Consider the following 22,866-nt stretch of genomic DNA (forward strand, 5'->3'; position numbering starts at 1 on the left):
TTTTTAGAACTGGGATTATGTAGTGTATGTGTACATGTTGGATTTAAAAAGGATTCTTTAGATGTACTCAAGCAGCGGTTTACAGCTTTTGCATAATTGTTACTGTTTGAGTCCAAGAGCATAGCACAGTCGGGCAACTTTTTTTCTTTCATATGTTGAGTAAATTGTGTAGATAAAAGTGCATGCTTTTCAGTTTTTATAAACCATCTTCAATATTAGTTGCCGCAAAACAAATTTTGACCATATACATGTTTTTTGTCTTTTTATAGGCTCTGCTGCTTACGATGTGTTTCACTTACTTAATCCACCCAAAATGGTAAGTGTGTTTGGATTGCTTTTTCTATGTGTAGTCTAATTTGGCTTTTATGATCTCTGCTACTGAACTAAAGATTCTGTGGTCTTGCTTTCCTTCAGCTATGGTTCTCCCAAGACTGTTACTGATTTGAATTTTAAGCAGCAAGTCTGGAAAATTTGTCATTCTTAAATTTAGGAAAGGGGCCTGTTTTGTTGAAGGAACTGGAGCTTTCCCATGTCTACTGCAACAAAGTAATTTCTAAAACAAAAGTAAAGGGAAAGAAACACCACTAGTGTTCTCCCAATACCCCAGCTGTGTTCAGTAATTGCCAGGTCAAGAATGGCAGAAAATGAAAGGCCTGTAAGGGTGGAGGGAAATCTCCATGTTGCCAGTCTGACGCAGAGATTTTCCAGCAAGAGGATACTGCCAATGCAAATAGCATATACAGTAGAGGCCCAAGGTGTAAAGGTTAAAGGGAAACCAGAGCTATAGTGTAAAAGAGATGGAATGCGAAGGGTCTTGATAGGAAAGGAGACTTGGACCTTTCCGAAAGAGAGTAGTGGAAAGCACAGTGGTCATTTACAGAGCAGAAATGACGTAAGAGTTGGTTGCTAGTGCTATTTCTTAATGGCTTAGATTTTCATAGTAAAGGTTATGCTCAAATTTAAGTCAAACATGTTGGCCATTGAGATTTTTTTGTAGAATATAAGGCATTTGTAGGAACGGAATGGAGGGTCATGCTTCAAAACTGAGTGTTGGTTAAAGCTTTATGTAAAGCTGCATACAGCACAACAGTACAAAGTTAGGACCAGAGACGCCAAAGAGAACAGGAGGGTGAAAGGTAGTGGAGTAGGTATGTCATAAGTTTTGACTTCAACTGAATATAGGATGATAACACATTTCAGTCACTTTAAAATTTTATGTTCCCAACTAATGTATGCAAAGGCGATCTACAACCCCAATTCCAATGAAGTTGGAACGTTGTGTAAAACATAAATAAAAACAGAATACAATGATTTGCAAATCCTTTTCAACCTATATTCAATTGAATACATTACAAAGACATCGAATGTTCAAACTGATAAACTGTGTTGTTTTGCAAATCTTCACTCCTTTTGAATTTGATGCCTGCAACACGTTCCAAAAAAGCTGGGACAGGGGCATGTTTACCACTGTTATTGAGTGTTGTTAAAAGGAACGGCGATATAAGTGTTTGGGAACTGAGGACACTAATTGTTGAAGCTGTGTAGGTGGAATTCTTTCCCATTCTTGTTTGATGTACAACTTCAGTTGCTCAACAGTCCGGGGTCTCCGTTGTCGTATTTTGCGCTTCATAATGCGCCACACATTTTCAACGGGAGACAGGTCTGGACTGCAGGCAGGCCAGTCTAGTACCCGCACTCTTTTACTACGAAGTCACGCTGTTCTAACACTTGCAGAATGTGGCTTCGCATTGTCTTGCTGAAATAAGCAGGGACGTCCCTGTAAGACGTTGTTTGGATGGCAGCATATGTTGCTCCAAAGCCTGTATGTACCTTTCAGCATTAATGGTGCCTTCACAGATGTGCAAGTTACCCATGCCATGGGCACTAACACACCCCCATACCATCACAGATGCTGGCTTTTGAACTTTGGCCTAGAGGACACGACATCCATGATTTCCAAAAACAATTTGAAATGTGGACTCGTCGGACCACAGCACACTTTTCCACTTTGCGTCAGTCCATCTCTGATGAGCTCGGGCCCAGAGAAGCTGGCGGCGTTTCTGGGTGGTATTGATACAGTGCATCCGGAAACTATTCACAGCGCATCACTTTTTCCACATTTTGTTATGTTACAGCCTTATTTCAAAATGGATTACATTCATTTTTTTCCTCAGAATTCTACACACCACAAAAAAAAATTATTAAAAATAAAAAAAATTGAGAAAGTACATAAGTATTCACAGCCTTTGCCATGAAGCTCAAAATTGAGCTCAGGTGCATCCTGTTTCCCCTGATCATCCTTGATGTTTCTGCAGCTTCATTGGAGTCCACCTGTGGTAAATTCAGTTGTGTGCCTTTCCAAATCATGTCCAATAACCTGTCTATATAAGGTCCCACAGTTGACAGTTCATGTCAGAGCACAAACCAAGCATGAAGTCAAAGGAATTGTCTGTAGACCTCCGAGACAGGATTGTCTCGAGGCACAAATCTGGGGAAGGTTACAGAACAATTTCTGTTGCTTTGAAGGTCCCAATGAGCACAGTGGCCTCCATCATCCATAAGTGGAAGAAGTTCGAAACCACCAGGACTCTTCCTAGAGCTGGCCGGCAATCTAAACTGAACGATCGGGGGAGAAGGGCCTTAGTCAGGGAGGTGACCAAGAACCCGATGGTCACTCTGTCAGAGCTCCAGTGGTCCTCTGTGGAGTGAGGAGAACCTTCCAGAAGGACAACCATCTCTGGTTGATTGCTGCAATCAGGCCTGTATGGTAGAGTGGCCAGATGGAAGCCACTCCTTAGTAAAAGGCACATGGCAGCCTGCCTGGAGTTTGCCAAAAGGCACCTGAAGGACTCTCAGACCATGAGAAAGAAAATTCTCTGGTCTGATGAGACAAAGATTGGAACTCTTTGGTGTGAATGCCAGGCGTCACGTTTGGAGGAAACCAGGCACCGCTCATCACCAGGCCAATACCATCCCTACAGTGAAGCATGGTGGTGGCAGCATCATGCTGTGGGGATGTTTTTCAGCGGCAGGGACTGGGAAACTAGTCGGGATAAAGGGAAAGATGACTGCAGCCATGTACAGACACATCCTGGATGAAAATCTGCTCCAGAGCGCTCTTGACCTCAGACTGGGGCGACAGGTCATCTTTCAGCAGGACAACGACCTTAAGCACACAGCCAAGATATCAAAGGAGTGGCTTCAGGACAACTCTGTGAATGTCCTTGAGTGGCCCAGCCAGAGCCCAGACCTGAATCCAATTGAATATCTCTGGAGAGATCTTAAAATGGCTGTGCACCGATGCTTCCCATCCAACCTGATAGAGCTTGAGGGGTGTTGTAAAGAGGAATGGGCGAAACTGGCCAAGGATAGGTGTGCCAAGCTTGTGGCATCATATATAAATGTAATAATATTCAAAAAGACTTGAGGCTGTAATTGCTGCCAAAGGTGCATCGACAAAGTATTGAGCAAAGGCTGTGAATACTTATGTACATGTGATTTCTCAGTTGTTTTTTTTTTTTATTTTTAATTTGCATAAACCAACTTTTTTCACATTGTCATTATACGGTGTTGTGTGTAGAATTCTGAGGAAAAAATGAATTTAATCCATTTTGGAATAAGACTGTAACATAATGTGGAAAATGTGATGCGCTGTGAATACTTTATGGATGCACTGTATATGGCTTTCACTTTGCATAGTAGAGTTTTAACTTACACTTGTAGATGTAGCGACGAACTGTGTTAACTGACAATGGTTTTCTGAAGTATTCCTGAGCCCAAGTGGTAATATACTTTACAGAATGATGTCGGTTTTTAATGCAGTGCCGCCTGAGGGATCGAAGGTCACGGGCATCCAGTGTTGGTATTCGGCCTTGCCGCTTACGTGCAGATTTCTCCAGATTCTCTGAATCTTTGGATATTATGAACAGTAGATGATGAAATCCCTAGATTCCTTGCGAATTGTACGTTGAGAAATGTTTTTCTTAAACTGCTGGACTATTTGCCCATGCAGTTGTTCACAAAGTGGTGAACCTCGCCCCATCCTTGCTTGTGAACGACTGAGCCTTTTGGGGATGCTCCTTTTATACCCAATCATGACAAACGCCTGTTTCCAATTAACCTGTTCACCTGTGGAATGTTCAAAACAGGTGTTTTTTGAACATTCCTCAACTTTCCCAGTCTTTTGCTGCCCCTGTCCCAGCTTTTTTGGAACGTGTTGCAGGCATCAAATTCAAAATGAGTGAAGATTTGCAAAACAATAATGTTTATCAGTTTGAACATTCGATATCTTGTCTTTGTAGTGTATTCAATTAAATATAGGTTGAAAAGGATTTGCAAATCATTGTATTTTTATTTACGTTTTACACAATGTCCCAACTTCATTGGAATTGGGGTTGTACATGCATGTGCTAGGAGATGGAGTAAACCACTAATTCAGATGGTCTCATTGTAAAAGATTGGAGTGTACAAATGCTCATTTGGATAAGCGACCATTTGTCTCTACCATTTAGCACTTTCTAAGAGCATGAATGAAAATGACGTAATGTAATGGCACCAGCAGGTGAATTAGCCGCATGAAAGAAAAGTAAGCTGGTCTGTCTGGTTATTCATACCTTTCTTTTTCACAGATGTGTGCACTCGATAGAAAATGTTCAGTTATTCTTGCAACTGCAAGGAAAAGATGCCTCATAATACAAATTTAGTACTAAACAAAACCTCTCAAACATTAAGATTTGCAACTGAAACCTAAGACCTTTTTTAAATTTTATGCATGCATCCATTCATGGTTGTCACATTTTACCATATTACAAAAGCTAATCTTTGAAATTGTACTGGTATCATACATATCTCCAGCCTCTTCTGAAAATGTATCCATAAACTAAAATGTATGGAAACATGCTAATTAGGAGCTACGGACAATGTGAGAAAGGGATCCACCATACAGGTGGTGGACATGTGCCTGTAGAGTAGGTCAATAACCCGAGACATTTTCCTCTTGGTTGTGTAGTATGGTCGCATTATAAGCAATGGGATTTTATGAATTTTGGAATTTTCATTTTCTATTTAGAAGACAGATGGAACAAGTGCCTTAAATATAACTTACCACTAATTATATGGACTTTTGTCTAATGATTTAATTACTTATATAGGAGTTAATAAGTAAGGATTCTTGTTGACCTGCCTACTGTTAAAGTAGGGGCCAGTCCTGTTTCAAGTCTTTATTGAAAGTCCTAAACATACTCCTCGCTAATTTAAGGTAGCTCACACCTCTGTCAAACAGCTTTGTGTACCAGAAGACTAAATTAGCATGTATTTCTGGTTGAGATTAAGTTAAGGATTGTTTGCCCTTTAAGGACACATTACTTAATTTAGTTAATGTTAATCAGATACCCAGCATTTAACAAATCCATGTCTCCATTATAATTGATAATGCTATTTAATGTTTGACTTAAGTGATTTTTAATGTTTCAGTGTCTGGAAAATTTATGAAGTACAGAGTAACTCAAGTATGGCACTTCTAAAGCCCTGTCACCTGTGCAACATTTTCCGTCTATTTTTTTTTTCTTTGAACATTCACATATTATTTAAATTGAATGTTTTGGTAGGCCTTTTACCCCTTGTGACATAAGAACATGGTAATGCAGACAAGATAAGCAAATTACTTCGTGTGACTCAGTAAGTCAGTTAGGCATTGAACAAATAGCTGTGGGGCTTAAAGTCCAGCTTCTTAACCTGATAATTGGTGTAGTCTTATGGTTATCTGCATATGTCTGGTCACTTGAAGCCTCTTAAGTAAGGGAGATGAAAACTAATGCGTAGCTATTTACTTTACTTTAGTATTGATATTGAAATCAAATCTTTGCAAGTTTTCTTTTTGAAACTTTGTTTCTTCTATACCGTCAAGAGCTTGTATAAAGAAATTTGATTTTGGATGCATCTAGAAGTTGTAAAAATTATATCCATCAATGCAAGTAGAAACATTTTGGATTAAATGTTAATTTTAAGGCGTGATGGGCAAATCACCTTTTATATTAGAATATTTCAGTGGCATTTATCGTGTGTGTGCGTTTTTCCAAACATCTAAACATGGGTTTCATGGTCAAATGAAGATAATTTTTGTACTTGTTCTGTTGAGATTTTGTTAAACTAGAACTAGCCGACTCCCGGCATAGCATACGGCAGTGTAAGAATAGGAACGGAAAACGGTGAGAAAGGAATTCAGAAATCAAGAATAAATAAATACTTCTTGAAAGATAGTGTGCATGTAGAATTTCCGGCCAAGCAGGATTACATGTGAAAGCGATAAATAAATCGGGCTTTCTGAATTTACATACTATGGCCATGGCATCCTGATAGTTTTGTTGCATGTTTCATATTATGTTAGGTAGAATGCCCAGAGGGTACTGGGCGGACTCGTGGCCTGGAACCCCTACATATTTTTTTTTTTTTTCTCCAGCTTTCTGGTGTGTTTTGTTTTTTCTGTCCACCCTGGCCATCGGACCTTACTCCTTGTCTATGTTAACGAATGTTGTCTTATTTTAATTTCTTATTTTGTCTTTTATTTTTCTTTTCTTCATTATGTAAAGCACTTTGAGCTACTTTTTGTATGAAAATGTGCTATATAAATGTTGATGTATCTTGGACTTCCTGGAAATGTGGATGGTAATTTGATCAGTTTGCCTACACGAACGTTATTTTCAGCGTTTGCTTGCAGTGTGTCTGATAGTTCAATGCGCAGATCTTGTTGATGTGATCTGAGATAGTTGAGACGCGCGCCCTCTGTTTTAACATACACATCTACGACATACTGTTGGAATAGTTTGCCACTGGAGTGCAAAATACTAAAAGTATTCCTCATTGCTAATCTGTACGTGTAAAATTGTCATTGAGTATGCCTAATTCGCTTGGCGGTTCTTTTATCAGGAACATGTTGTAAATCTTTGTGCCAGCCAATGTCTCCGTAAGGGAATAAAAGTAGGTAAACCATAGGATCGCAATTTATATTGAGCGTGGAAATCTGTTTACAGGATAGATGCAAATGTCCCTTTCAGCAGGCATTTCACCATCTTCTCCGACGAAAACCGCTGCAACATAGGTGTGACATGTTGGGGCATATCGTCGTAAATCCTGCTTAAGGGTTTTGTTGAAAACCATTCGTACAGATGCTGTTGGATAGAACTGAGCGATTTCATGCATGTGTTTGTAAGATTTAGCGAAGGGGTTGATGGTTCTGAGCATGGAATCTAGCTGGAGAAGTACATTTTAGCTGCATGCAGAATTTGCTTTATTTTGTAAGCGTACTTCAGTAGCTCACGCTGTGTCAAACATACAACTGTCCATATCCTGGAGAGGTAGAAGTGTTAGGGTATAGTGGAGAGATTTGGTGATAAATTTGCCCGTGTATTTTATAACGGTATGGTCTGTGGCCAGGAGGTTAAGTTATCTGTGCACCCATGGAAGCAAACGCTAGAGAAGAGTTGTATTCTTGAATGTGTTCATGATAATTTTTAGCTTCTGATGCTTGCTGTGTAAGAAGCTGTTGTTAAGACACAGGTGGCTCCCGCAAAGGTGTTAAAGCTACTTTACCGTTGTGTCAGCACCTCAAGTACTTGGTGGGTGTATTACGCTCAGCAGGCCAGTATAGTGCATGACAAGGAAGACAATGAATAGTAATAGAGAGAGAGAGAGCTCCATCCATCCATCCATCCGTCCATAATGGCTAACAGTACAAAGAGAACTGAAGAAAAATGACAACTTTAAATGGCCAACTGAACCGGCCCATACCTGCAAGTTGCCATAAGGGGCTTGAGCTGCCTCAAAATCTTGCATATTTCTATCTGCTTAGTTAGCTAATAAAAGGTCATCTTGCTTCACTTCTAATTGCATTTGTGGTACTCATAAGAGTGCCTTTATGAAATAAGCATTTGGTTTGCTGTAGATTCTGACACTGCTTCAGCCATACATTTCTTAACTTGCATATATATATAATAGGTCAGAGTTATGGGAAACTGGTGCCTATCACAGCCTTTTATTTACATCAACAGTTTAATTATTTCTGTAACTGAGTGACCTGTTCCTGAATAGCCCAATACACAGTAATGTTCAAAACCACAGCTATGGAAAAATTAATGTTAATGTCTCTTTTTAGGGGTTCTGATGTGCCAGGTCTTATGTCTCTCTTGGAGCTTATCAGAATGGTGAACTTGCTAATAGTCTTCAGGTTCCTGCGGGTTATTCCACACATACAGGTACTTTTTTTTTTTTTTTTTTTTTTTTTTTCCTTCTTCAGCCTAGCCTGACTAACTTTTATCCTTACTACACATTTCTGTTGCTAGCAGTATTAGAGTGGGGGAGAAAAACAATTTAGCAGTTAAATAAAAGTTCTGATCCATAAACTTCTTCACGGAATATCTTTTTTCTTTTTAAGCAAATCTATAAAATCTTTTAAGGCCGTGATGTCATGGATTCTGAACCTTTGTCTCTAGAACACAGGTGTTGAACTCTGGTCCTGGAGGGCCGCAGTGGTTGCAGGGTTTCATTCTAACCATAGTCTTAATTAGTGACCAGTTTTTGCTGCTAATTAACTTTTGCCTTAATTTTAATTAATGTGACTCGGGTCCCTTTGGTTTGTTTTTCCTTAATTAGCTGTCAAATAGTGAGACACAACAAGTCGCCACATGACCAGCTCACCTGTGTCCTTCACTCAATATCTGAAAATAAAGGTGAATGCCTCCGTAAGGTTGATCTGCTCAGGTCAACAAAACATGTTGACTGTGTTCTTAGAAAAAACAGAAAATCAACAGTTTAGGAAGTGTCTGCTGTGGCAGAATGAGAGCAGCAACAAGCCATGGAATTTAAATGAGTTTAACAGAACAAATCTGCTTCTCATTAAGAAATAGATTGGAGTGAAATTGGTTGGAGTTTGAAGCCCCAATTTTGCTGGTCATCTGTTGGCTTGTTTCATGTCCCACTGTTTGGCTGTCATTTAATGAAGAAAAGAATCCATTCCGAGCACTGATTCCTTAAACAGGGCAATGAAAATAAAGGGAAAGAATTTAATTAGCAGTGAAAACTGGTCACTGATTAGGAAGAGGGTTAGAATGAAAACCTGCAGCCCTCCAGGCCCAGACTTAGACACCCCTGGTAGAATCTAAAAGTATGCTGCTGCTTGTTGAGGCAAGTAGGGCATAAGTAGTATTTCTGCTTCTGATAGTCAACATTAATTGACACAAGCTTGTATCCATGACACTGGAGTGCACTTGTTCTGAAATGCCTCTTCGGAACTAGGCAGCTCACATTTTTTTTGCACAAGGAAGTAAAGCAAATAGTTTCACAAGGAGCTAACTTGTTTGCAGCATTCTGAAGGCATCTTGTGTAATTTAAAATTTTTAACAGAGCAAGCTAAATCTAAACCTCTTTTGAACCAAACCCAGGAGTATTCTGGTTTCCAATCATAGACTCCAGGAAGCACTTCCAAGTCGGGGCATAACCACTTCAAGATGGGATGGGGGAGAGAGACTGTTCTCCCAATAGCTTCCCCTGGCATGACCCTTGGAACCCAACAGATTAACCTTACAGAACCTTTGTTGCCCTTCAGTTATACGCACATGGGTCTTGCCAGAAGGGATACTGTTCCCGTACTGTACGGAGAAGAGAGATGAGCACAGGAGGCAGCCTCTTAGTGCCCTTCAGACACTTTTTTTTTTTTTTTTTTTTTTTTTTTGTCTCCCAGCTGGGAAAAGGAATGCTAACCATCCTGACCAGGCAAGGAAATGCCAACCATGTTCTGTCTTATCACATTCACTGAGACCATCCATTGTTTCTGTCTCCTGATCAGTAAAGGCAACAGGCTCCACATTCAATGAGGTATTTGTCCATATACCACATTGCCCCCTTCTAAGTGTAGCACTGAAAGCAGAGCAGCCAGTCGTGTGAGTGTCTTAAAGTCCAGCACATGATTGATTCCCTATTCAGGAAGTAAACAGCCATTCTAGGCGTATACCTCCTTGTGTCCTTCCTCACATTTTTATCCCTATTCTGACTGTATGGGCGGTCATCTCCCCATCTTTGGTTGCAGTCAAGGGTAACCACTTGGTTTGTACTGCTGTTGGAAGTAGCACAACTCCGTTCCCTACTGATACTGTGGACCCCTATGAACTGCATTCCTTTGTGCTTTTACTGCACATAATTTGCTTACCTGTGCAGCCAAAATACCTTTTGGCAAAACTAATATATTCCCAGTCTTAGAAATTGGACAGTTACTGCTTTCAGCAGTACTTTGGTGGCTGCTTATGAAATTTGCACAACACTCGGTACAGTATTAGTTCTGTAGAAGTGTGAAAATCGGCTGTAATGGAGTTTCCACTTCCTCTGGCAGTGGCATGATTCTATCACTTAGGCTTGTTGGTCAGTCAGTCTACATATTTAGAATGCTTAAGTCTGTTGGATACCATTCTGTACAGATCACAGAGTTTTTTTTTTTGCTCTTCCTCTCTGAAATGGCTAGCATCTGTGCATGCTCTGTTAAGCAAAGTGCATTCTGGGAGTTTGAGTCTGTGTGGCCCTTTACATGACCAGTTTATCTTGGTGACACTTGTTTTGTCTATCACTAGTTAGACAAACGACACAACTTAAGGGCTAAAAGCAATTCACTACCGAAAATTAAATTTATACAATGTGGAAAGTGTAATATAAAGGTAAAATGGAAGAAAAATAAAGGACTAGTACCAAACATATGAGAGAGTCTCAAATGCTTATACTAGCAGTGTTGATTGTAAAGGGAATTTCCCCTTGGGATTAATAAAGTATCTATCTATCTACACAAAGATAAGGGGAAACTAATTCAAATAAGTATTGTAATTGAAGTAGAAAAAAAAATAAACACAAATTAGAGTGCACATGATTGAAAAAGAGGGGTTCATGGGGCTCACTTTTGTAAGTTTTAGTTAAGAGCAAACTTTATTTTTTTAATATATTGCTCAGCTAGTATAATTTTAAAACTGTCAAATCACTACAAGAAGGAATAAAGAGTGTGAGTGCAAAGAATTATTACAATGACAGATGAAATAACTAACTTCAGTGAGGATAATTTTAATGTAGAAAACCTTCCAATAACAGTTACTAATGAACTAGGAATGCTGGGAGAGGGAGTTAAAAAAAAAAAAAAAAAAAAGGGTCAGATCATGTGTTTCATGTAAGCAAATTGGGTACAGAGTTTTCAACCTGTAAATCATGAAAGATTCATGAAGAATGAGGGAATCCTTTTTCACCTTGTGTGGGGTGTCTGTCTATAAAACTTGTTTACTTAATCTGACCCAAAGTTTTTTAGTTTCAAATTAAATTTTATTGAAGTTGTTCACTGGATTCAATTTCTGTTCATAATAACTTTGTAATACATGCAAGATTTTATGTACATGAGCATATACACTAACTGACCAAAAAACTTGCACGCTCTGTTTCATTGGACTGCCTTAAGGCCTGGACTCTGTGGTGGCCAATCTGTGTGAAAATTCTTATGCTCCCTGAACCACTCTTGCATAATTTGAGCACAATAAATCCTAGCATTGTCATCTTGAAATATGCTTGTGCCATAAGGGAAGAAAAAAAATCCATTGATTGGGGGGGAACCTGGTCATGCAGTATATTCAGGTAGTCTGCTCACTTTTTTGGTGGGCACATAACTTTGCTAAACCTAGACCTGATCAACTGAACCAACTCAAGATCATAACCCAGCCTCCACAGGCTTGTATGGTAGACACCAGGAATGATGGGTGCATCACTTCATCTGCTCCTCCTGTTACCCTGATGTGCCCATCACTCTGGAACAGGGTAAATCTTGACTCGTCACACCACATGCTCTTCTATTGCTCCAGTAGCTTCACGATACCTTGTTCTCTTCACGTTGTGCATGTGGAAATGCTTTCACTATTAAATGTCGCTTTGACTTGCACTGTGTTTTTCCCACCAAAGATCATGCATGGTTCACCACTATCCTTCCAGGTTTTAATGTGTTGAACAGTTCTTAACCCAGTTTTAGTAGTTTTAGCAATCTTAGTAATTTGCTTGATGCAGGCCAACTATATGACCGCAACATGGTTGCTTAAGAAATGAGAAGTTACTGTTCATCAGTTAGGGCTAAATTTGTTGCCAGCTGAAACACATTAATCACTGTAGTAGTTATCCAATGGAAGTTACTTACCTATTTGCTTAGTTAAATCCAGGCAGTGCATTTGTACTGTACAAGGATTGTATAGTGAAAATCACTCAAAGATTTTACAAAAGTGTAATTTACGTGGAAGTACTGTATGGACCATTTTTAGTTATTTGAAATGTTACACACGATTTTCTAAGTAGTTTTTGTATAGATTGCATATTTTGCATGTAATGAATCCAAAGAAGCCTGCAACATTTTAGTGGTACCAAAAGGTTTTCTGGTTCATTTGGCTCCATCATGCATGGTGTTTGTAGTTAATCAGAATAGACTAAGGATCTCTGTGGTTTGCTGTTTTGAAAAGATGTTGGAGACTCTCTACAACCAGTGAGTTAGTACACTTTAGTATTGTAATATAAAAGCTGACCTTTACCACCCTCAGAATATGTTAAAATACTTAAGCTTTAAAGTGCTTTTTCTGGTGTAGCATACCTATTCTGACTTAGCTGGAAATGTAGCTTTTATGCTCTTAAACGTAATGCACACCACTAAAGGTTGGAGAATACAGTATATCTTGTTTTCTGTATTTACTGGTGTATTTTTCTGCATCTTTCAGCTGATGGGGCTTGTTGCAAGCACCTTGTTGGACATCGTAAAGAACTTGCGAGCATTTGCTGGTATCCTAGTGGTAAGTGACAGTTCTGATAGACTTGAAAACCTAAACATGCTTTATCCTCTAATACAGCTTTTTACTTTGTGTCAACAGGTTGTTTACTATGTGTTTGCAGTTGTTGGAATTATACTATTTCAAGGTGCAATCACACCTCCAAATAACACAAGGTATGAGTGTTATATAGGGAAATGTGTTCTTACCAACACCCATTTAGTTTTGACCTTCCTGTCCTCATCACTTTACAGATGTAGGCCAGTATTGCATTATTTCAAGGTAACCAAAAAATCTGTTTTTGCTGTTGTGCTTTAGACTTGGTTAAAAGTAAATTATGGTGATTAAATATTGCTGAGCCAAAAGATAGCTTGGGGACAAATGGTTTGTGTGTCAATTTCCTTTTAAAATAAGTTTAACTGTTTTTGAACAGTTACAGTTCAAATGTAACTGTATACGAACGTTAGATCACTTTTTTAACATTAAGACTAATCTGCAAGAAAATTGAAGATGATTGATTTGGTTACGGAATGAGTTCTCAGTGCAAGAATGTAAAGTATTTTGGGTACAAATTTTTAAAGTTGTCTACCCTAAAACATCTCGCTCTTGAAAATCTGTAGATTTCCCTTTTTGATATGTTCAATAATTAAGAGTGAAACAATCTTACCCTACTCTGTGTGAAATACCACAGCAAAAAGGGCATGTTGCTAGGAATGGATTGCATAATTTGCAGTAGAATTCATTAGCCAAGGTCTCCATTCCCAATGGTATGTATCCTAAAGCTGTGAAATGCCTATGAAGTTTGGTGTACAATTTTTATGCAGCGCATAATCCATATCTTTTTTGTTTACTAAAGAGCCAAGCTGCGTTAATGCTTTTTTTTTTTCCCCTTTGTCATGAATGACTTTTCACAGCGAAATGTTATTTTTTTTTACGTCATTGTCTAGTAACCCAATGGTTACACCTAGTTTTTGAAGTAGTTATTTAAAATGTTTTACTATTATAATTACATTTTTACAAGTTTTTGACCTAAACCTAGTGGGGTGGGGAGAAACACTGAAAATTTTTCCCTACTAAAATGCCATAATTCACTTTTAGTGTAGTTGTCAACTCCAGTGCAGAGGAAGACACCGTTAACTACACAGCAGTTTGTGGCACATATGAGCAGCTTGCTTACTGGCCTAACAATTTTGATGACTTTGCAGTAAGTACCAAATATTGCTTTAGCTTATACAAACTTCACCCTAATCTCAGTGAGACGAATAGACATACATCATAATTACATTTTTTTGTGTTTTTAGGCAACTTTGGTGCTGTTGTATGATGTCATGGTTGTCAACAACTGGCAAGTTTTCATGGAAGCTTATTCCAGATACTCCTCCCCGTAAGTTTGTGCTGCTTTGTTTCTTATCCTTATGCATACTCGATCATTTCCTGAGAAATGTTTAATCTGTTTGTGCATTTTAAATATTTTAAAGCACTTTTTATACTGCTCCTTCTGACCCTTAAGTGGTGCCTATTTATATGTGCAGTATTTTGACTCATCACTTGAATTTAAAGCCACTATTCTAGCAATGCTCTAGCTAATACTAAAGCCAAGCTATTGGACCCCTGTATATAATATAAAATAGTACAGTGTGTGTGTGTATAAAAAAATTATATATATATATATATATATATATATATATATATATATATATATATATATATATATATATATATATATATATATATATATATATATATATATATAATAATAATAATATAATATGTGTTTGACCCTAGACAGGATTTACAACGATACAATACCCCAACATGTCACACTGATGTTGCAGCGATTTTTGTCGGAGAGGGTGGCTAACCGACTGACGAACGGGACATTTGCATCTATCCCATAGGCAACTCCTGTAAACAGATTTCCACGCTCAATATGAATTGCGATCTTATGGTTTACCCACTTTTATTCCTTTGCGGAGACATTGGCTGGCACAAAGATTTACAACATGTTCCTGATAAAAGAGCCGCCAAGCGAATAAGGCTTACTCAATGCCAATTTTACACGTACAGATTAGCAATGAGGAATACTTTTAGTATTTTGCACTCCAGCGGCAAATTATTCCAACAGTACGTCGTAGACGCGTATGTTAAAACAGAGGGCGCACGTCTCAACTATCTCAGATTACATCAAGATCTGCGCGTGGAACTATCAGATGCACTGCAAGCAAATGCTGAAAATGTACATGTAGGCAAAATTATAATATTACCGTCCACATTTCCAGGAAGTCCAAGATACATGCAACAAAACTATCAGGATGCCATGGCCATAGTATGTAAATTCGGAAAGCCTGATTTATTTATCACTTTCACGTGTAATCCTGCTTGGCCGGAAATTCTCCATGCACACTGCATCTTTCAAGAAGTAATTTATTTCTTCTTGATTTCTGAATTCCTTTCTCACATTTTTCCGTTCCTATTCTTACACCGCCGTATGCTACGGCGGGTGTCGGCTAGTTCATAAATAATTCGTTAAAACAGGTGAAAAGGTGGAGGTTAAAATAATCCCAATAAATTAAAAGGTGGTGGTACCGGGTTTTTAAAAAAAAAAAAAAAAAGTGACTGTTAACGGATTTAACACTGGGGGCTTCCCTCCATGTGGGTCTTACAGCAGAGAAGTTGCCCAAACAGCAGACGCAGCTGACCTTCCTCAGGTTCATTTGCCTGCCATCCCATAGCTACAAACAGATTCCCTCACCAGACCAAGACTTGGGTCTCCAAAAGCTAGGGCACTCACAGTGGGGCTCTCCTCCCAAGCTTCCTCAACCCCTGCTGCCTTATCGGTCTTCTACCCTCAAGCCTGCTTTCCTTGGCTTGCTCGCTCACTCCTACACCAGCTCCACCTGGTATTGATTAGGGTCATGGACGATCCTACACCTGTGCACTTACTGTAGAACTGCCCGCTACTGCATCACGAGTGGGAACCACTCTTGCCACACTACCACGTCCCCACGTACCAAGACGTGATTGCGGTGATTATTTAAATAGATGCCAATCAGTTGTGGACCTCACTTTACTACAGCACTGCAAACCAAAATACTTAAGTATTGTTACCTCCAAATTGTCTCAAACATCACATGTCACAGCAGGGTGCCAAGAAGAGAGGAGTAATACAAAAGGGTCAGTGGCAGTTCAGAATTGTCACATTTATATGGTGAGGGGTTTTTAGCTGTTCATTTAAAAAAAAAAAATGGATAGGTTAGACTAATGAATCTTCATCTTGATTTAAATGATGACTAAATTGAGTTATGAAAGATTAAGAACTCCTGTCTTACACAATCAGCCTGTTTATTCATGCTGCTATATGCTGGGTCTGGTGTATTTTTTCACCTCACCCCCAGGACACTGCTAATTGAAACAAGGGTTGGGTATTAAGTGGGGAGGCATGGTTTTCTTTAATGTGTTGTTTTGTTTTTTTTCCCTCAACTCATTCAAAACTGAAGCAATGAAACTTTACTTTTATATACAGTATAAATATCTCTATCAGATCAATCGATCTAAAAATCCTTTCTGTCCCCCAGTCTGTTCCTCCCCATGTTATTTATGCAACTTGCAATAAATGCAGTACATATTGATGAGGTAAACTAAAACTTGGCTTTTTTTTTTTTTTTTACTTTTGCCAAACTGGAAAACTTAATGTTACCCTTCAGGCATATGTTGAATCTTTTTTTTGTATATTACTGAAGAAAGGCCTCAGTTTTTATGAATCTGTCAAATATGGCTTATCTGTCAGCAAGTCAATGCTTGTAATGTGTATTTCAGGTGGTCTAAAATCTACTTTGTGGCTTGGTGGCTTACTTCAGCTATCATGTGGGTGAATCTGTTTGTTGCTCTAGTACTTGAGGTAAGACAATTTGACTAAATTTTGACCTTTTTGCCATTAACTTTCTTGGAGTACAGGTACTATCTTTTCTGACAGTTGAGTAATTTCTTTATTCATTGCTAATGGAAAGTTTAACCTGTGTATTCCTTACAAATTACACCAGAGCTTTCGTTTTAGTTTCCCTAACAGCAAAACTAATGTGCAACTAGCTGGTTGATTGCACTATAAAACACTTAAAAATTTAGGGTCTGAAAGACTATCAAAACATGTAGAAATGCATGAAGTTGAATATTTTAAGTGGAAACCTAGTTATATAAATACAAGGGGGCTCCGCCCCCTGCTCGCTTCGCTCGCCTACCCCCGGCGTTGGGTATCCTGAAATACATTGGTCGACCCAAGCAGCACATTATTCCTAACTTCACTCCGCAGTAGTGCCACTCACAATATGGCGGTGACGCGTGTGCCTTCACTCCGCAGTAGTGCCACTCACAATATGGCGGTGACGCCTGCGCCTTCCGTACTTTATGGACCTGTGGGGCCTCCGTAGCCTCTTCCATTTGAATCTGGGCTGCAGCGCAGAGTCCTTTTTTTTTTGTGTGTGTGGCGCTGTCGGCAGTCGTTAGCCATGGGCGTGTTGTTGCTTCATTTCTCATTCACGTCAGTTGAGCTCTTTCGTTTTTGGGCCGTGACTCCTTCGTGCGCGGTGGATACAACTTCGCGTGAGGTTTATGATATGTGCGCTGTACGCGCCTGCGCAGTACGTCTCATGGTCCCATCGCCATGTACCTGTGTCCATGCCATCCGGTTTACCATTCTCGGTTAGTAATATGGATTAACCTCACTGGATGATATTTAGTATGCATGTATAATGTTTCAACTATGTCTTAAACCTTTACATCTTTTGTCACACTTTATGTATCTTTTTAAACTACATTGCTCTTTCCCCAAACCCTTTTAATCTATTACCCTATAGAAGTGTGCTTTCTGGATTCAGCCTTAAATGCACTTCCCCACTTTTTTTGTTCTTGGCTTTCATAGAGTATGCTACTTGCTCTAAAGGTTTATTAAGTTTATCTGTACTTAAGATTTTGACAACCTAGGTTAAGTTCCCACATAGCTGTTTTGGCCCAAGAGTAAAGCTGATTATTTAAGTTATAGGGTAGACTAAGCATGACTTTTATTCATGAGCACTGATAAGCCTGGTTTTACTGCTAATTAAGAAGTTTGTTTTTTTGCAGTTTAAATAATGGGCAGTACTCTCTTTGAAACTTTATCCATCTTAATTGTATGATCTGTATAAAACTCTTAAGCATTTCTGCTAATGGTATACCTAATTTTAAAAATACAACTGTGCTCAAACCTACACATGAGATGAAGGCAGAAACAAATGGGCAAATCTTGGTGTAAATTCTGCACAATGCCAAGTAACCATTGCTATTTGCAAGATAAACATACTGTACATTTTGACTTTGAAAACCAATTAGTAATGTTTGAGATGCAATGTTTGTCCTCCATAAAAATGTTTCTGCAGCTCCTCATTACTGCTATGAATGCACCTATCAATCTACACTTGTCCCCAGTATCAACAGAGCCTCCTGCGAACATAATTTGAATGCTCACGTATTAAATAATATGGCAGTGTTAACAAATAAGGCCAATCTTTTTTGAAAATATTGCAGAAATACAATGAAAATTGTTCAATAAGTCCTATGTTTCATCATTCGGTCTTCCTGTGTCTTCAGCATAGTGGCAATGGGCCTCTGTATACACTTCTTGGTTTCTAAATTAGCAAGGTATTTTCTCTGGTGCATCATTATAGAGTTAAAATATTTGTGCAACTGCTCTATGTATGTAATATTTCACATAGTGTTGAACTGCTTTCTTAAGAGTGTGTCCTATATTTCTTTAACAAGAATTACTGGAGTGAAGTTTGGTAGTTTTCAGAAAAAGCATTCTACTTTAATTTTAAAAGGATTCATAAGTGCATGTGGTATGGCTCATTGCACTAGAAATTTAACTGAGATGAACAAGTCAACCACCTGAAGCTAAGCATGTTTGGGCCCGGCCTGTCCTTAAATGGGAGACCATCTAGGAAAAGTTTGGGTTGCTACTAAAAGAGGTGTTGGTGAGGCCAGCAAGGGGTGCTTACCTTTCAGTCTGAATGTGGACCCCAATGCCCCAGTGCAGTGATGGGGAAACTGTTCTGTTTTACATCTCATCCGAAGGATAGAGCCATTTTTACAGATGTCCTGACTTTCTATTGTCATAAAAGATCCATGGGCATCTTTAGTAAAGAGTAGGGTGTATCCTGATGTCCAGACTAAATTGCCCACCATCATTCTGGCCTCCTAGTCATTCCTCTTTCATCGGAGTCCTCATTTATATATAATTCTCTATCTCTCTTTGTCTCTCCTCTTCACTACCTAACAGCTAATGTGTGGTGAGCATACTGGCACAAAAATGGCTGCCATCAGGTCATCCTGGTGCATACTTCACATTAGTGGTGGTTGAAGTTGCTCCACCACTCACTGAAGCGCTTTGGTTAGTGGGAAAAGCACTATATAAATGTAAACTATTTATCACAGCAGCATTAGCTGAAATTGCTGCTTGACAAAATGAAGTGGGTACTGTTAAATGACCATGAGCAAGTTTTTCTGTGGCTTCAACAGTAAAAGGTAATTTAGCAGGTCTTCAAAGCATTGAAGCTACACTGCAATCTGGATCCAAGTAAAAGTGTGAAGATTTAAGCTGAATCCAACAAGTCTTAACTGTACCTTTTTATTTTTTTATTGATAAAGCAAAACTGAATCATGCCAATACAAATGTTATAACACGTTGTTTGTTGTTGCAGTATTTCTGCATGTGGTTGAGTAATTTACAAAAATGTGGTCAACTGACAAGTTACTGCTCTTTTTTTTGTGGGCATGAAGAATTGTCATTGCTGTATTTAGCATTTTGCAAATATTATCTAAACTTGCATTTGTGAAAATTGTGTTCCATTTTTCTACTTTAGATGTTAAATGTGATGTTTATACTTTTTTAATCAAATTTTAACTGAAATCTTAGAGTGTGATAGATGTACAATCAGTAACCTTAAGACATTGAATTGTAGCGCACATAGTGCCTCATATGCTGATGCTTTACCAGGAATGTTGCAATTTTCCCATTGATCAATGATAAAAATGTAAGTTTGTTTACTGCAGTTTATATATATATAATATATATATATATATATATATATATATATATTATGGTGTTTAATGTTGCCACTAAATTTTTAAAGTATGTCCCCTGTCAGTTCAATAAAGATGGTACTTGCATTTAAAAGATTTAAGAGTAGCTGGAAACCTCTTAAGAGTGTAATAAGCCTCCAGTGTATATATTGTATCATTTGTCCGTCCTAAGGTGTTCTGCTAAATGCATAAAATAAAACTCGTTGCCAAGTTTAAATTGTTGAGAGCAATTCATCTAAACTTGTAGTCCAAAATGCTACAGTTAACTTTATTAATCCCAATGTGAAATTTGAATGCATTCAGCAGCAGGAAAAAAGATACTCACAGGACAAATGCAGTCTATCTTAATACATAATTCGCCTGCCTCCTCACTCACTCACATCAGTCCGAAGCCGAATGCGCAGACGCCTTCTGCGCACTCACTGATGTCAGTCCGAAGCTGAATGTGCAGTCGCCTTCTGCTCCGCTGCCTGAAAAACCTTACGAAACCGAAATCCAACCCCAACATCACGGCAGGCGGCGGATTTAGCCTACGCATTATACAACTGTCTTCAACAGGTACATTCATGACTTAAAAATTTCACAGTTCGTCTCACTTCCAACTTATACAAATGCCTCTAAAGAGAAAATTTGCTTCATCGCGGCAGGCAGTGGATTTAGCCTACGCATTTCGGGATTATTATTCTGAAATCCTAAATCCTTCCAATCCAGGCGTAGGATATTAGCCCCGATCACAGCCAACCCTCACACTCAAAATAATACGCAAGAACATATTAAGTACTTTCAGCGAGCGAGTGATGTGAAGGTGCAAATTAAAGATGGGCCACATCAAGGGAAATTACTACCAAACAGTGAGTGTATTCACAAAAAATGTAGTCTACAGAGAGATTTTATAACTTTAGTTGCATACTGACAGGCCTCCAGTATACAAACAAAAAACATTGTCATAGCATGCCTTTTTTTACGTGTACAGTATTTTTTGCCGTGATAGTCATACATATCCCAAACCTTAGTTATCATTACTTACATCACTTATTTGTTCTTCATACACTACTGAGACAAACTCATGCCCGATTCATCTTATGTTGTCGAAACGTGCTTTTTGTCTATTCATAGATAAATTAATAAATCTATATTTAGTATATTTGGCTTTGTAATCTGTAGTCTTTCATTGGAAATTAAGCACTCACTTTTGATTTTCAATTTCTTGGATTTTTTTTCCCCCTATCCTTATTAGAATTTTATCCACAAATGGGACAAAAGCCACCATGGTCCCATTACTGAACAGCAGGAGGCAGCAATGTGTCCAATGACTGTGCAGTTAATGTTCCGGTGAGTATATAATTATACCTTTTTGGGAGCTCAAGATTATATAGAACTATATAGAACATTAGAATTTTACATTTCATGTATTTGCTCAGTTTATGCAATTAATGTTCCCAAAGGTATTTGTTGAAATAGAATGAGGTGAAAACAGTGGCCGCATCTGTCTGTCTGAAGCAGATCTGTGCTATACTTTTGTTTTTACATCTCCACTTTCATAGTGTCTTCACACCATTTAACGCATGAAGGTATATTTGGTTGTGTGCCCCGGAGAAAGCTTTATTTTACAAACTGCATGATTGTCAGAAATGCACATTTGAAATGAGTATCCCACCTACTTAAAACTCCCATCAGTTTTTAATTATGACCAAGAATTTCAGATGTAGTCTGTTTTATACTTGATTTTTTATTTTTAGTTAGTAGCACCAGATCCAAGGGTTTTGAATTCCTGATAAGACTGTTAAGCATGTAGTGCTCTGTATAGAACTTACGACCAATTATTCTTATAGTAATTAAGACGACTAATAGATTTTTTTTTTTTTTTCCCCCAGCGAGCAAATAAAAGAGCCTACTGAAGAGGAGCTACTTGTCAGACTTCACCAGCACCCACATCTACATCTTCCACACTGACCTTCAGACAGAGTATATAGGGGGCATAGGGAGGGGTAGTTTGTTTAGCGGTCACTTCTTGTGGGTAATTTTTTAATTTTGATTTTTAAATTTTAGACTTGTATAGGAAGCTCAATATGCAGTTTTAATTTTGTAGTTTGTATATATATTTTTTTAATGTAATATGGCTGTTTACTATTTTAAAGACTGGCAGCAGTAACCAAATACTCCTCACACATCCTAAATTTAGTTTAGGAACAGCATCATAGATACCAGTTTTATTAAATACAGGTGGGCCTCATGGCTTTCATCATGCTCTTGCTGCTGTAATATCTATGTACATTGGGTGGCATGACTAATGTATTTGATTTGTTCATCTGTTTATTGGTGCCATACCTGTTTGAGAAATGTTTTAATCCCGACACAGCCTTAATTTTGCACAGTATTTTATTAAAATGCACTTTACCTGTATGTTTGTTTTTTTTCCCCTTTTCATCTGCATTGTCTTTAAATTTAGTCTTTGTCATAATGCACCCACCCCAGCTTTGTATCAGTTGTATTATCTTTTTTTTTTTTTTAACTACAATTCATTGTCTAAGTTCCAGCTTGTTTTGAAATCTGCTTTGTCTCCCCCTGGTGACTTTTGAGTAAATTTACCCACCCAAAGAACATTTCTCTCTCTAATCTGTCCATATGAAATTTAATGTTGGAGGTGTGAAAAGAATATGGAGCCGTGGCAGAGCTTTAGTTAAATAGTCTAAGCATTATAAGTTGTTCCTTAAATGTTAACTTGGAGTGGTGGTGTCTTGGGCACTAGAAGCAAACTTGTCATCATCTCAAACTTCCAGAAATGTTTCTCAATTTGTGGTCATTCCAGGGTAGTGCTGGAATTAAATAGAATGAGCATATTTTTGGGCTTTATAGAAATGTAAGGAGAGCTTTACACCAGCTAATTTGGAACTTCTAATACATGTTATGTGGGACACAATCTAAACCTATCCGGTATATA

At 38.4% G+C, this 22,866-nt stretch overlaps 1 protein-coding gene across 2 annotated transcripts in view; it reads left to right on the forward strand.

Moving 5' to 3' along the window:
• The window catches only part of tpcn2 (two pore segment channel 2), a 48,179-nt gene extending 25,851 nt beyond the window's left edge, over nucleotides 1-22,328 (forward strand). For both annotated transcript variants that reach the window (XM_051923710.1, XM_028793793.2), the window contains exons 17-25: nucleotides 270-316; nucleotides 8,150-8,249; nucleotides 12,768-12,839; nucleotides 12,918-12,991; nucleotides 13,914-14,019; nucleotides 14,117-14,199; nucleotides 16,632-16,713; nucleotides 21,163-21,257; nucleotides 21,800-22,328. In XM_051923710.1, coding sequence (XP_051779670.1) covers nucleotides 270-316; nucleotides 8,150-8,249; nucleotides 12,768-12,839; nucleotides 12,918-12,991; nucleotides 13,914-14,019; nucleotides 14,117-14,199; nucleotides 16,632-16,713; nucleotides 21,163-21,257; nucleotides 21,800-21,878 — 738 coding nt within the window. In that variant the 3' untranslated portion in view covers nucleotides 21,879-22,328. The remainder of the gene's footprint in view (nucleotides 1-269; nucleotides 317-8,149; nucleotides 8,250-12,767; nucleotides 12,840-12,917; nucleotides 12,992-13,913; nucleotides 14,020-14,116; nucleotides 14,200-16,631; nucleotides 16,714-21,162; nucleotides 21,258-21,799) is intronic.
• Nucleotides 22,329-22,866: the final 538 nt, after the last annotated feature.

This window comes from Erpetoichthys calabaricus, chromosome 2 (genome assembly GCF_900747795.2).
Source record: "Erpetoichthys calabaricus chromosome 2, fErpCal1.3, whole genome shotgun sequence".
NCBI lineage: Eukaryota > Metazoa > Chordata > Cladistia > Polypteriformes > Polypteridae > Erpetoichthys > Erpetoichthys calabaricus.